The sequence below is a fragment of the Ursus americanus genome, chromosome 27, assembly GCF_024610735.1.
Source record: "Ursus americanus isolate L20-20 chromosome 27, mUrsAme1.1.p, whole genome shotgun sequence".
In the NCBI taxonomy this organism is placed as follows: Eukaryota; Metazoa; Chordata; class Mammalia; order Carnivora; family Ursidae; genus Ursus; species Ursus americanus.
Genome location: NC_142153.1, coordinates 11,006,660 through 11,022,320, shown reverse-complemented (window position 1 = coordinate 11,022,320; position 15,661 = coordinate 11,006,660). Strand labels below are relative to the sequence as shown.

Genomic DNA, 15,661 nt, shown 5'->3' with positions numbered 1-15,661 from the left:
GGCTCGGGTCATGATCCCAGGGTCCTGGGATCCAGCCCCGCATCGGGCTCCCTGCTCAGCGGGAAGCCTGCTTCTCCCTCTCCCTCTCCCCCGGCTTGTGTTCCCTCTCTGTCTCTCTGTCAAATAAATGAAATCTTTAAAAAACAAAACAAAACAAAACTCAATTTGGTCTATTCCCTGGAGGCAACTCAAACTTAGGAAATAATACGAGTTTTGAGATTTATATTTTATTTACAAGTAAATGCCAACTCCCTCCTGTGAACGCTAATTTGGTACAAGAGCAGCAATATGAAGAAGTAGTTGCCAGCTCCGCAGTGATGTGTGAAAGGAGTCCAGGCCACTGCTTTTTTTTTTTAAACAATGATTTTTGTCATTAAAACAGGAAAAAAAACAAAGCCACATGATTTCTTCATGTTGCACATGTGAAAGAATTCAAAATAAAAAGGACTTTTTTCAAAACTCTACAGTCTCTAGTCAAATGTGTGGGGTGACCAGATGTCACTTCCATTCAGTGACAGCCGCTGCTCCCCAAGAGCACTAGCCTCTGAGCACATGACTTAATACTCATCGAGAGTATCTGCCCGAGGAATGGAGAGACCCCGGTCCTTCAGCGCTTGAACTTTCAGCTTCTCGGCTTCCAGCTTGGTCTGCTGTTCTACCCTTTGTTCTTCTAGGATTTCTTCAATAGACACTTGCTGGAGGGGTGTGTCACTCTCCTTTTCCAAATCCTACAAGATAAGCAGGGTTGAAAACCTTCAACTGACGACCAAGAACAGAAAACATTACAGACCTTTAGGCAAACGGATTCCTGGGTTAGGCTTGGATTATTTTTCGTAATTGTGACAGGGCTGAAATATCCTCCTGGGGACAGAGTGGCTGCCAGGAGTGGCTGCCCACACTACTACCCAATACATACTGTATGAATGTGCTAACGGAGATCAGTATCTGTGTGTGTCACAAAGCTTTACGTTATCTGAAGTCCGACATTACTCAAGGACTGCTTTTCTTAAAAAAAATTATATATGTATGAACAACTATCTTCCCAACTCCAAAGGATCCAAGAGAGAAGTTACTGAGGTCAAGATGGCTTTCGATGTTTTATATTTTTACATTATAAAAGTCAGCTTAATTTCTGGGGGTTGTGGCTAAGAAGGTAGAGAACACTGATTCAAAGAAGCGCCCCCCACCCAAAGACAATAACCTGCCCCTCTGTTCCATTAACTAGGAGTCTTTAAATTACAACGCAAGATTCTTTCCCCCTCTATGGCAACACATCTTCTAGAGAAAACCTCAGTAGACCAGTTAAGTTACTAAACCAGTTTGGCTTCAATATATTTTCACTGTTTTAATTTAAAACATTTTTTTTAAAGCTATTTTTTCTCTTATTTTAAAAATACATGCTCACTGTATGAAATTTAGAAAACGGACAAGCAGAAAAAAAATTTTTTTTAATTACCCGCAATTCCAGTATGGAACAATATTTTGGGGAATATACTTCTTATTTTTCCCCGTATATATTGACTTAAAAAAAACCTACAATGCAAATATTAACTGTAATTTTTTCACTTATTCTGGCATAATATGCTTAACTTTTTTTTTTTTTTAAGTAGGCTCCACACCCAGCGCAGAGCCCAAAGTGGGGCTTGAACTCAGGACCCTGAGATCAAGACCTCAGCTGAGATCAAGAGCTGGATGCTCAACTGACTGAGCCACCCCGGTGCCCCTCTGCTTAATATTTTTACATCTGAACACCTTACAAATATTTGGTAACTGATCTTATGATGCAGAACCTTCCTATAAAAGTATCTCCCTATCCAGATTCAACTTATTCTCCTTAAAATGAACGTACAGGTATTAGTCTGTGTTTCTGTTACATGGAAAGAGGATATATACACGGTATTCTTATTTTTTATCTTCCTCTATGATTTGCAATCATAAAATTCTGGGAAGGCACCAACACACACGCAAAGCCTCCAGACGCTGCAGCCTACCACGGGTACTAACACTCTCTGTGCTGCCAAGGCCGCAGAACCACAGGCAGGGACATCAAGTGGAAAGTTAGAATGAAAGCCACAAATTATATAAGCAAGTCCTGCCTTGGCTCAAATGTTTGTTGCACTGGGCAAAATATATCTTATCAAGTCTAAACCGCCCTCACAATCCACGGGGAGCAGCTGAAGGGAAGATAATGTTCTTAGCATGGTGTACTGCCTCCTGGACCTTTCACTATGTTATTCATCGAGCTAGTCATGTGGTTAAGATGATGCTAATTCCCAACAATCAGTCCTATTACTTAAGGCTGTGTGCATCATAATCCTTGAGGCAGAATCCAGGGACTTCCTAAACAACAGATGTTAACAGCCTCTAACTGGTTTCTGGGTACGAGCTTCTCTAGGGCTGGGACTGGATTTCGTCACGCTGACTACTGACTCATCCAGCTGCATAAGCGCTCCTGAGCCACAAGGCTGTAGTGGCGCCACTGTAAAAATTCTGCAGCATCCAAACCATTCACATACAAGAGCACTTCCTCCCCAAAGGGCTCCCGGGAAACAAGGACTCTTCCAGAACAAATGCAAGTCCCCTCCTTCTCCTCACAGGGGCCCATGTGCGCCAATGCAACCGGCGCACACATGTCTGCGGTGTCCACGACTACACAGCTGAAGCAGAGTACGTGCAAATATTTTAACTGAAATCTTTTCTCCTGACAGCAAAGTCGTATGTTTCTGCTCTAAAAATTAAACTGAGAAAAGCATAAACAAAGGAAAGCATAATCACTCATACTCCTACTGTCCAGAGATGGCTTAGCCCCTCTTCGTATACCGGCAGAGCTCTTTACAGTCATTTACTCACGCCACTCCCCACGCTCATGGTACTAGACTGCTGTATTTCAACCTCTAAGTATTACAATGAGATGACACTTCTACTGCTGAAACAGGCGATTTACTGAACCAAAAATATCCATCACAAAAACACTTTCAAAATTAGAAAAAAAAAATTTTCCTACATTTCATAGCAGCCCTTAGCAATACCGTTATTGACAGCATTGGTTCGTCATCCCCAGCTAACTGTTTCAACTTGAGGTCTCTAAGCCAACCTGACCCTGCCAGATTATCTCCTCACTTTCTCAAATGGCTTATTGTTAAAAATCGCTACAGATCAAACCACTTCACTCCAAAGACTTTTGTAAACCTGATTTAAGACGTGGTTAAGTTTTTCAGTTTGATATTCCTGGCAAATCCAATAATCAGAAGCAAAGCCAAAGGTTTTAAATAAGGTATTTTTCTTTTTAAGTAAATATTTTAAATAAACATGAGATCAAGTTTCATCTTCTTTTAAAAATGCCTGAGAATCACTATATTGGGCACCTGAAACAATGTAACACTGTATGCTGGGGCGCCTGGCTGATTCAGTTGGAGGGACAGGAGACTCTTGATCTTGGGGTTGTGACTTTGAACCCCACATTGGGTGTAGAAATTACTTAAAAATAAAATCTTTAACAAACAAACAAACAACAACAAAAACTACTGTATGTTAACTAACTGTAATTAAAATAAAAACCTAAAAAGCCAAAAAAAAAAAAAGTCTGAGCACATCTATTAGCTAATTTTCTAATAGGTTTTTTTTGTGTATATCTATATATATGCCTAAATATATGTGTATATGAATGGTTATGTGTGTACACACACACACACCCCTACGGTAACAACGCTTTAGAAGACTTAACTTTTCACCTGCCAACTGGTCTTCCTGGCATGCAGAGGTATCCTCTTTGGTTGTGAGCTAAGGATCCATGTGAGGCTGAGCTCCATGCTCAGCAGTGAACAGAAAGCCTTCTCCTACAGCCCCCTTCTCTCCTTCCCCTTCCCCCTTTAAAAAACAGGGACATTGCGATGTATATGCAATCTGTCTTTCCCCCAAGCATCGCTCATTAGCTTCATATCATGAAAACCTACTTGTAACCAATTGTTTCAATGACTGCAAATATTCCAGTGTATATAAAGCATACTTTATCGAATTATTCATCTCTTGTTTGGTATTAAGTTTTCCAATTTTCTGCTATTAGAGATAGCAGAAATACATTAATGAACATGTTTGTACAGTATACTACTTTTATATCAGGTAAAATCAATGATCCTTTGCTGCTAATGGGATCAAAATGTTTAAAATGCCAAGAGGCACTGGGACGAAGTTAGTTATTCCCTGCAGCTCCCCTTTTATACCTGTAGCTTCCCAAGCTACTGCGGTGGTTTCTGTGAGAAGCTGGGTGCCATGTGGACAATGTATTTTTTCCTTCTTGAAAAGACAAAAAGAAACCTAACTAGTTTGATTATCAAGACCCACAGCAGCTTAACGGTTTTCACTTACTATTTCTCCTAGTAGGACAACATTTTCTCCTCTGACCACAAAAATCCCTCGAGGAATATCACCGTATTTTTTGCCCACATGAATACGCTCCACAGTCTGATGTAGCACTAAATTAGCTATAAGTGCATAGGGAAGAAACAAACATATTTAGTTCAAATTACTGGGTAAAGGTCCATAACTCAAACAATCAGTTATTTTGAGTAGAAAAGATTCTGCTGAACATGATTTCCAAACTTTCTAATTCTGGGAAAAGCTAAAATTTTAAACAGTCTTCTCCTGTTTTATTAAGACACACCACTCGGGAGACTTCTAAACAACTGCAAACAGAGTACTGGGGATTATGCTGCACTAATGCATGAATGATGGTGGGAATCAGTTACAAAAATTAAATTCCTTTACATCAGTGAGATTGTGAATACTGACAAGACTATAAGAAAATACAAAGCGGCAGGGCACTTGGAAGACTCTGAAACCTAAAAACTGCAGAGGTCAAAACTAGTTTTTTTTTTTTAAACAAAAACCAGTTTTTCTACGTTGCGTGGGTATGTGTATATGACAATTTACCAAAGATTTAACTTTGTTTCAGTACTTAGGATTCATTTAACCCAGTGCAGGTATCCATGGATTATGATACACAAAAACCTCTCTTTTCACTCTGTCAGATAACCGTACCTGGTAATCTGAGAATAAAGTCAGGATTTGCTACTTTTCCCCCCAAGGTAATCTGACGAATTTGATTTAAGATTCAGAACGCCAGTCTGTTAAGAATAATTCTTTGTCTTTTTTAAATTGGTACTATTCATCTTATTTGAAGAAAAGCAAATATCAATGCTACCTTCTACACTTCCTCTAAGCGTTTCAATTATGTTGCTTTTCCTCATGCCCAAATCCACTAGCAGATGTCCAACAAATGTTGATATGAACAGAGAAGTTCCTTGAAACAGAAGCAAATGTAGACCTTTTTAGAAAAATGTAAGATGCAAAACAAAGACTCAGACTCTGAGTCTTATGTATCCCTAAAGTGTAAAATCTTGAGTTTAAAGTTGGGACCCCAAAAATGCTTCAGGAAATGCCTTCCACCCAATTTTCATTGGACAGGGAGGGATTACCTTCAGTGCAGGAATTGCTTTGAAGAGTAGTGGCACCCAAGCCAATGTACAAATGAGCAGCTTTTTCAGGGGACTGAGTTTATTTCTATCATTTGGCTCCCTCTACTGGGGAAAATAAAAAAACAGTCCAAAACATTGCAATCATATGCTCTAGTGAAAACCAGTTTTAGAAATATAAGCTTATTTACCTAAATGCTAGCTTTTGAATCACCTAATCATAATTTAGAAAACAATGACGTAATGACTCAAAACAGTATTCCATTATGCCAGACACTTGAAAAAGTTGCAGATAAATAAATTTCAACATGAAATAACACAAACATACGATAGCTGCTCTTCATATAGAAAAGTCTATAACTAGTACATACCAAATTGATCAATGCTTCTCAAGAAACCTATAAGCGTCCTTCCATCTCGAAGCAGGACCAAGTGCTTTTCTGGGGAGAGGAAAAAAGATCTTTAGAAAATGAGAACTGTTAGCTTCAATAAGTTTACAGGATTAACAATTAAAAACAAATTAATAGCAGGTTAAGCTCTACCACTTATTCTTCCAAAGTATTTAAGGCACAGTTTATTGGGAAATTAGAGGGAGGACCAAGGCTTCCTGGGGTTAAGATGACAAGATTTGTGGTGGCAGAGTGGGCAAAGGACTGGGTGAGTAGCCTGGAAGCCTGACTCCCAGCTCTGGATGTTGATGTTGGCAGCTAAACCCTCCCAGTGTCATGTCAATTTCTACATCCACAAACTGAGAAATTTAGTCTAGATGACCTTTATGATCTTAGTACTAGAATTATTTTCATCTCAACTTATAGACGAGCTTCTATTTCACACTTTGGGATCAGGGAAGGTTATAAATAAAAACAATGTCTCAAACAGGTAAATGAGGATGCTGATAGTCAGCTAGAGTAAAAACTCAATTAATATTTATTGAGAGCTACGTGCTGGTCTGGGGCTTAGATATACAGTAGAGAAGACGACTCAGAAAGTCACCAACCTTATTAACTTATATTCCTGGTGGAGGAAGGTGAACAAGTAGAAAAAAAACCCAACAACCTACTGTGATTAGTACAATGGAATAATAAACAAGATAGCAGGATAATATGATGAAGAGAAAGGGAAAGTAGCTACAGAAGAGAGGGTGGCTAGGGGAAAACACTCCGAAGAGGTGACTTTGACCTGACACTGAAAAATGACAATAAGCCAGTTGCTAGAATAGCTAGCAAAATTCATTCATTAATTTCTTTAATGCTGTGCATAAAATACTTTCTAGAAACGTAACAGAAATAAGACAGTGATTCTTCCCTGAAGGAATCTGTAGTCTTCTTTGCGCTATAATTAAGTACCACAAGAAAGCAGATCTTAACTATTATGTGAGAGAAACTAGCTGGAGGAGGTATCTGAGTTGAGCCTTGAAAGACTGATAATGTTTGGCCTCTGTGATGAATGACAGGGAAAGGGGAATCTGTAATTTAGGAAGCAGGGGAAAAAAGGCTGGTATATATCCATACGTTTGGCTAAAAGTTGGGGGTGTAAAGGGAAGTCACAGGATATAAAGTCCCCAAAGTACCAGAAGCAGATTCAGTTTGGATTATACTTCATAAGAAAACACTGAAGACTGAACTGGCAGAAAAGAAAGGGCAGAATGTGAGACATGAAGAGGAAACCTACATCAAGGCCAATGAGAAGGGAGAGTCAAGAGAATGAAGACTGTGTAGTTCTGTTGTTTTAAAAAAATATATATCTATTTATCTTAGAGAGAGAGAGAAAAAGAGTGTGCACACATGCTCACAGGGGGAGAGGCAGAGGGAGAGGGAGAATCCTCAAGCAGACTCCATGCTGAATGCAGAGCATGGGCCTTGATCCCAGGACCCTGAGATCATGACCTGAGCTGAAACCAAGAGCTGGACTCTTAACCAACTGAGTCACTCAGATGCCCCAAGACTGTGTAGTTCTAAGAGATGGCAATTTGTAGAGGTGGGGTGTGATTGTGTGTGCGGGGCGGGGGCAGTGCTGAAGAAATGATTTGAGGACATGCAGGAATTTTTTAAAAGAGTTATTTATTTATTGGAAAGAGAGAGAGAGTGAGCTTGCACCGGTGCGCAAACATGGTGGGGGAGGGTGCAGAGAGAGAGGGAGAGAGAAACTCTAAGCAGATTTTGCGTGGAGTCCAATGTGGGGCTCCATCTCGTGACCCTGAGATCATGATCTGAGCAGAAACCGAGTCAGATGCTTAACCGACAGGACACTGTCAACAGGCAGTTGGAAATGTAAGACTGGAATGTCAAAGAGGTCTAATTAGAGCAATTTTGGATAAGTTCACAAAGAGGTGATATAATTATTAAAGTCCAGGAGCTCTCCTAGAGATTTAAAGAAGGAAGCATGGGGCACCTGGATGGTTCAGTTGGTTGAGCGGCTGGATCTTGATTTCAGCTCAGGTCATGATCTCAGGGTCCTGGAATTGAGCTTCACACTCAGATGGGAGTCTGCTTGGAATTCTCTCTCTCCCTTTGCCCCCGCTCCTCACCACCCCACGCATGCTCTCTCAAATAAATAAATCTTAAAAAAAAAAAAAAAAAAAGAGGCCGACCAAAGATAGAACCTAAGGGCCCACCTATTTTAGGGAACAGTAAGAGTTGGAGAGGTGAGAAAATCAGCAAGTACCAGTGCTGGAGAAACCAAGAAAACAGAATTAAGAATCCAGTGGTAATAGAATCGCAATACTGCAGAGGGGAGGGAAGAACCCAGAAGAATGCATCAAACTGCTGCCTTTTAAGAATGCAGTTTCAGCAGTGTGATGACAACAAAAATCAGATTGCAGGGTAACAGAGGTGGTCTACTGTAGATGGTCAGGAAGTAGAGTCAAAATGGAGAGGATTCAAAAGGTTTGGGGGTAAAGATATGAAAAAGGATGGGAATTTGATGAGAAGACATAACTGAAAAAAAGTATGAGATGGATGGACAAGAATATACATGAAGGGAAGGATCCAGGGGGAGAGAGAAGATATGAGAGAAAAAGGGTATTAATGGAAGATATAGTGGGAAGAAAGAGTAGTAAAAGACACGGACTGAAAGGGAAGAATACCTCCTATTCAGATGAGAGGATGGGTGAATATGTAGAAAGATTGAGGAGAGAGGAGGAAATAGTGTGTATGGTTGCGGGGGACAGCAAAGGATGCATAAGAGATGGTTTCAAACTTTTCAGTAAAGGAGGAGGCTTGGAGTCTACAAAGAAGGGGTTAGAGGGCTTGAGAACAAAAATTATTTTTAGTACAATGGCAGAATGTGTTAGGAGCCTTACATAATTCAGATATATAAAATGAGAAGTGGGGGCAAAATGGCATCCACAGATCACTAAAATTGAAGATTTCATTACATATGACAGATGGGCTTGTGCAATTGTTATTCATATACAAATATGGTCCAATTCACACTACATTTCCTTTCAATAGCAGAATCACTAACTTGGATTTAAAGAATGATTTCAGACAATGAGAAAAAGAGAATATGATCACAGACTCACTTTTTATTATTTTTCAAAGGATTTTATTTTTAAGTAGTCTCTACACCCGCGGCGGGGCTGAACTCACAACCCAAAGATCAAGAGTCGAATTTTCTACTGTGAGCCAGCCAGACGCCCCAAGGACTCACTTTTTAAATCTGCATACATAGTAACTGTGATTGTTTTAACTCGTTTGGAACTGTGTAAGCCATTCTGCAGCAATTACAAGTTAATGAGACAGACCGCAGGATTCAAAGGATTAGAAAATGTTGCTTGAGGAATAATTCACAGATGAGAGCTTAGAAAAAGGAAAGACAGGAGTCTTTCTTTTGTACAGGGCCGAACTCATCTTCAGGACAATGACCAGGAAAAAGGGAGGTCTTCTTAATACAAGAAAACTGTCGAACAGAAAACTAAGTGTGAAGTGATTCAGCCTTTCCAGAAAAGTCAATACCTTTGTCTGGCAGCGATCTCTACTATCATAACCTGAAAGTGCTAAAGACTGCATTGCAAATGGCTACACAGCATAAAACCTATTTTACTGCCAATTGAGTCCAACCGCTGTTATCTTAAAACTTTCGATTCTTAATGAATCCTTTCTCTAAGTACTCTCATTCATCCACCAGTAACAACCTGGTACTTTGATATATTGCAGGTGGGAGACAGTCGACGTGGGGAGGGTAAACTCTCATGTTTGGGTCTTAGCAGCGGCGTCCCTCCAAAGCAGGAATGAATTCTACAGCTTGTGGCTCATCGGCCCGGGGACTGGTGGAGGCTGCGAGACACGGGATAGAGGCAGTCGGCTAGGAGGTAGGCAAACGGAGTGTCTCGTGGCTTCTCTCACATACAGGATGTCAACGCCGAACACCCTGAAACAGTGCTAAAAACACACTCTCCCCGCCCCAGACTCATTCTGCGAGCTCCCCCTGAAGAGGTACCCGCCCCAGAGGAGGGATCTCACCCCAGACTTCATCCAGAGGAGATGATACTCACTGTCGATGTCCTCTATGAGGCTGGCGGTGCCGGGCATATAGTTCATTTTGAGCTGAGATAAGGCTGCAGTGTATAGCGGCGGTGGGCCAGCGCGTCCAACACCTCCCTTCTCCGACCACAGTCGCCGCCTGGGCGGGACCGGGACAGGAACCCGGACCAGGAGCTGCACGTCTGCCCCGGCTTTCAGCAGCCGGGGCTTGCCGGAAACGCCTCCATATTATTCCCACCCACTTCCGGTATCACGTGCCCGTCCTCAGGAAGAGGCGGGGCTGTCGTGCGGTCCCGGGACACCCAATTCCCATCCCTGATAAAAGGGGAAGAGGAATCTAGATTGACTAGATGGTAAGGAAAATGTATCTTCCCTTTTAAGAAACACGGTGCTGCCGCTCGTCTTCTTGCTTCCCAGACCCCCGAGTCACGGCCCTCCGTCCTTCAACTCTCTGGACTCGGGAGCCGAAGGGGCGGGACCGAGCCTGGGATTGGCTGTTGTCGGCCGACCCCTTTCCCTGCTGTCCAGTGCCTCTCGTCGGCTGGCGCCTGCGCTGTGGGCTGGCCGTGGGGGGCGGGAAGCGCTACCGGGCAGTAGATCCCATGTCGGCCTTGAGGCGCTCGGGCTACGGCCCCAGTGACGGTCCTTCGTATGGCCGCTTTTACGGGCCCGGGGGTGGAGATGTGCCCATGCACCCACCTCCGCCCTTGTATCCTCCTCGCCCTGAACCTCCCCAGCCTCCCATTTCCTGGCGGGTGCGCGGGGGCGGCCCTGCTGAGACCACCTGGCCGGGAGAAGGCGGAGGAGGCGATGGCTACTATGCCTCTGCAGGCGCCTGGTCAGAGACGGGTCGAGCTGGAGGAAACCACCAGGTAAGATTTGCGCGATCTGTCCCAGGGGGTTCCGATAAGGGGAGTCTTTGGAGGGTGAGGGCCGTTGGGATTGATAAAGCTCCAGAGTTCGTAATGGATCGGGTTTCATATTTGTTTTCCTTATGGGGGGTTGGAGAGACAGAGACTGGATTTGTGGCTGGGGGGATATACTTGTGTTCTCTTTGCGTCTCCTTTTCTGCTTCGACCATAATAAATGTGTCTGTTAGTATTAAAAAAGGAAGAAAGATCCTGCCCTGACTTGCTAAGCTAAGTAGCAAGCTGCGGAATCTCTCAGCCTTGGATTGATGTTGGGCTGGAGTGCCCCGGCCAAGCTTTTTGAGCTCTAACAATTTATCCTGCGTGGCTCCTATGGCCGGCTCTCCCCGAGAAGGGAGGTGGCTGCAGCCCCCGCTGTCACTCAGCAACCCCTCCCGAAGGGAAGGAACCGAGAAGTAAGAGGAGGGATCGGGCATTTAGCCCTTTGCCCCTAATGCTGTGCCCAGGATTGAATCACCAATACTCACCTTTACTTGGATTGTTAAATTACGTTGCGGCTGCAACGTAATTGTCATTACGGCCTCCCTATTTTATGATTTAATAGTTGGCTCTGAGAGGTTAACTCAGTTGGTCAGTAGCGGTATCCCTGGCATTTTAAAGGTTCACCTTTATTGCCACCTCGTTTTTTAGGAAAGACCTACATTAGTGTCTGTTTTTACTAACTGCAAGAAATCTGAAGAGGAGTTTGGGTTTTAGGAAGAAAGGTGAAACGCGAAAATAGCTTTAGCGTTTGTTTTGCAGCAAGCGGTTGTAGAGGCAGTGCGCAATTGGGCAGTGAGAGTGGCACCGCCAAGCTCCTTCCCTGGGAACTACACTCAGCATCTCAGCATCACACTGCCATAGCTTTGAACTGTGTCTGTGAGCCTCTGTGCTTTATCTCGATTTATTTTGTGCATCCGTTGGCAAGCTATATCCTGAGGTATCAGAGAAGCCTAAGAAAGGTTATTTTGGGGGCCTGGAAATGCTAAAACATTTTTCATAAAAAAATAATGGTAATTGCTTTTTCACTTTATGCCATTTTGGCTTACAAAAGATTTCATAGGAATGTTCTACTTTCAGATAGCAGGGGAAACCTGTACATTCGGATTTACAACATTTTACTCCTTGTCTTCCTGCCAGAACTATACTTCTCTTTTGTTAATTCAGTATTCTTAGCAGTGAATTATTATACGGTTGGTGGGGGGGGGCACACCTCTCTTTCTGTTCAGTAATTATCATATCCTCATGGGTTGAAAATATAGTAGTGAAATTCCCATACATTGCTGGTGGGGATGTAAAATGGTTCAGTGCTTTGAAAAATAGTTTGGCAGTTCCTCAGAACGTTAAGTATAGAGTTAGTGTATTACTCAGCAAGTTCGCTTTTAGATATGTACCCAAGAGAACTGAAAACATGTCTACATAAAAATGTGCATGTTTTTATGAACAACAAGCATGTTCATGGCAACATTATTCAGAATGGTCAAAAAGTGGAAATAACCCAGATAGCCATCAACTGATGAATAGATAAAATATGGTACATTGATACAATGAAATTATTTAGCCATCAGAAGGAAATTAAGTACTGATACATTTTATGAAATGGATGAATCTTGAAAACATCATGCTACATGTACAAAGATAGTCAGAAAGCCCACATACTGTATGAGTCCCATTTATGTGAAATGTCCAGAATAGGCAAATCTGTAGGGACAGGAAGATTAGTGGTTACCAGGGGCTGGGGGACTGGGGACTTTGAGGTGATGGTAAAGGGTATGGAGTTTGTTTTTGAGGTGATGAGAATATTCTGGAATTAGATAGTGATGATGATTGCACAACTTTGACTATACAAAAAACCATTGAATTGTACACTTTAAAAGGGTGGGTGTGAGGGCACCTGGGTGGCTCAGTCACTTAGATGTCTGACTCTTGATATTGGCTCAGGTTATGATCTCAGGGTCCTGAGATTGGGCCCGCATCAGACTCTGTGCTCAGTGTGGAATCTGCCTGTCCCCCTCCCTCTGCTCCTCCCCCTGCTCGCATCTCTCTCTCTCAAAGAAATAAATAAAAATAAGATCTTAAAAAAAAAGGGTGGGTTTTATGTTATGATAGTTACATCTTTAAGAAATTATATGAGAAATAACACGTAGTGAGAGATTAATTGTGAAGAAGGGTTATATTTGTGTGTGTGTGTGTGTATGTGTAAATCTGGAATAAGTAGGCTGTGGAACTTTTATCGCATGGCAGATTAGAGTGATAAAATGCTTGGCCTATAAGTAGGCAAACTATACCAAAGATCAATGGAAAGGATAGAGGAGAGGAGCGATAAACTGATGACTTCCATATGGACTTGCAGTATTTCTTAAGAGTGTGTTTTCTGGGCAAGGTGAGAGAAGTTAAGATTTTAGAATTGTGTAGGGTGTTGTAAGGTATGGTTGGAGTATAGATGTGCATGTGGGATGGGTGGCTGATGGTGCTGGAGTAGGAGTGATTGGAGATAAAGCTGGAACGTGTTATGAGCATTTGTAAACCATTTCAAGAATTTGTCTTTCAGGTTAGTGTTTCTGAAACTTGAAAAGTATAGGATAGCAATTTCTTATGCAGCAATAGAAAATTAATACAAAAGATATGCATGTTGCAAATGTGTTTTCCAAATTCGTTGTCTTCTAGTTTAACATGGTTTTGATATACAATAGATTTGACATTTTTATATAATCGAATATGTCAAACTAAAAAAAAAAAAGAAAAAAAGGCATAGGAGACTTTTAGAACCTTACTACCCAAAAAGTGTGGTCCATGCACCAGAAACTTCAGTGTCTCCTGGAAGTTGTTTGAAATGCAGAATCTCTCCTGCTCCAGACTTAATGCTGCAATTTAGTAAGATCCCAGGTGATTCATATGCACGTTCATGTTTGAGAAGCACTGCTCTGTAGAATTGAATAGACTGAGGTGATGTTGCACTGAACCACTACAAAGTCTTGGCTGTATATTAACATACTTAAATATGGCAGAGAAAGAAAATGGAAATCGAACTCTCCCTGTTTTCTCTCTTTTCTTACCCTGTTAGCTATAGTTACGGCACCGTAGTTTGGTCCCTGAATTAGCAGCATCTGCATCACTTAGGAGCTTGTTGGAAATGATGTTTATCAGGCCCTGCCCCTGCCCTCCAGAATCAGAATGTGTATTTTAACAAGATCCTTTGGTGATCTACATGTTACCCTAGAATGAGTCATCAGAGAGAGAGTACTGAGCTGGAAGCCAGAAGCTGCAGTCTCTCTACCATCACTTCTGCTGTATGATATTGGTCATAGAGACCAATTCCAGTACAGCATGGATGCCGTCTCCACAAAGGTCCAAATACCAGCATGCAGGGATCATTGGGAGCTATCTTGGATGATTACAGTGGGAAGGACTGGGGAAACAGAGAGGTCAGTTATGCTCTCAGAGTGGTTCAGAAGAGAGGTAAAAAAGGCAAGCATTTGAACAATGTCTGAATATATTATATAGAGGGTTTTTTCAACATTTTATTACAGAAATGTTCAGACGTACAGAAGTTGAAAGATCTACATAGTGAATACCTGTATAGCCACCACCTAGATGCTGTAATTAGCATTTATTATATTTGTTTCATCACATCTATCTTACTTTAATGTTTTTTTTTTTTTTTAGTAATCTGTACACCCAACGTGGGGTTCAAACTCACAACCCCAAGATCAAGAAGTCACATGCTCTTCCAACTGAACCAGCCATGTGCCCCTATCTATCTTACTTTCTGAATGCATTTCAAAACAAGTTGTGTAGATTTGAAAGACATTTTTTTTTTAAAGCACTCTGCCCATTTTTATTTTTAAAAAAGGTTTCATTTATTTATTTGACAGGAGCGAGAGAGAGCATAAACAGGGGGAGCAGCAGAGGGAGAGGGGCAAGCAGACTCCCTGCTGAGCGGGGGGCCTGATGCGGGGCTTGATCCCAGGACTCTGGGATCATGACCTGGGCTGAACACAGACGCCTAACCGACTGAGCCACCCAGGCACCCCTTTAAAGACATTTTTAAAAGTATATATCAACTGGAAGTGAGGGAAGCCAGAGAAACATAAGGTGATTCTGAGGTTTTAGTATTTCCTAGGAATAAACGTTTCATAGTAATAAAAAGGAAGAGGAACAGGTTTTTATGGGAAGATATAGTTTAGTTTTGTACCAGAAGAACTAGTGATTGGTTAATATAGGGGCTTAAAAAAATACAAAGACTTGGCAAGGGTTTATGTACTGCCTTTATTTCATTTCTGTTGGAAGCCAGTTGTTCACCGTGGTTACTATGTGCCAAGCTCTGGATGGAATGTATGTGATTGATTAGGGAGAAGTTTGTGATTTTCTCTTTTTGTTGTTTTTTGATGCCAAATTTTAGAGTCTGGTATCCAGGAGTTGTTGTCTATAGGAACAACACAATAGATGTGGGGTCAGATGGGTGATGGGGATGGAGATAGTGATTTGAGAGTCATCAAATAAAAGTATATTCGAATTACCAAATTGGGTAATGTTTCCATAGGAGATCTTTGAGAGTCTAGAATAGGTGACAAAGAGGATTCAGAAGGAGACAGTAAGAGAGAATACTTGGAAAGATAACAGGGAAATCCAGGAAGTCATGCAATGCAAACCAAGCAAGGACACAATTATTTTGAACGTAAGTGACATGAGAACTGAAAAGATGCTTTTGGATTTGGCAAGGGTCTTGTGATTTTAGTGGTGGGAGTTTAAAATAGTGGGAGGTTTGGGTGCCAAGACAACCGGTTGTAAACCATAC

The 15,661-nt window shown here is 41.8% G+C and overlaps 2 protein-coding genes across 3 annotated transcripts in view; one reads left to right on the top strand and one right to left on the bottom strand.

The window, feature by feature from the left end:
- Window positions 1-341: 341 nt before the first annotated feature.
- Window positions 342-10,389, bottom strand: LSM1 (LSM1 homolog, mRNA degradation associated). Its single transcript, XM_045779383.2, has 4 exons — window positions 9,967-10,389; window positions 5,843-5,911; window positions 4,366-4,481; window positions 342-728 (listed from the first exon to the last, which is right to left on the bottom strand). Exons 1-4 carry the CDS (start codon window positions 10,010-10,012, stop codon window positions 558-560), a joined length of 402 nt encoding a protein of 133 aa, XP_045635339.1. The 5' UTR covers window positions 10,013-10,389; the 3' UTR covers window positions 342-557.
- Window positions 10,390-10,505: 116 nt separating this feature from the next.
- Window positions 10,506-15,661, top strand: part of BAG4 (BAG cochaperone 4) — a 33,900-nt gene continuing 28,744 nt past the window's right edge. Inside the window, exon 1 of one of the 2 annotated variants that reach the window (XM_045779379.2) lies at window positions 10,506-10,827. In XM_045779379.2, coding sequence (XP_045635335.2) covers window positions 10,558-10,827 — 270 coding nt within the window. In that variant the 5' untranslated portion in view covers window positions 10,506-10,557. The remainder of the gene's footprint in view (window positions 10,828-15,661) is intronic. The other variant, XM_045779378.2, reaches the window with a different exon arrangement.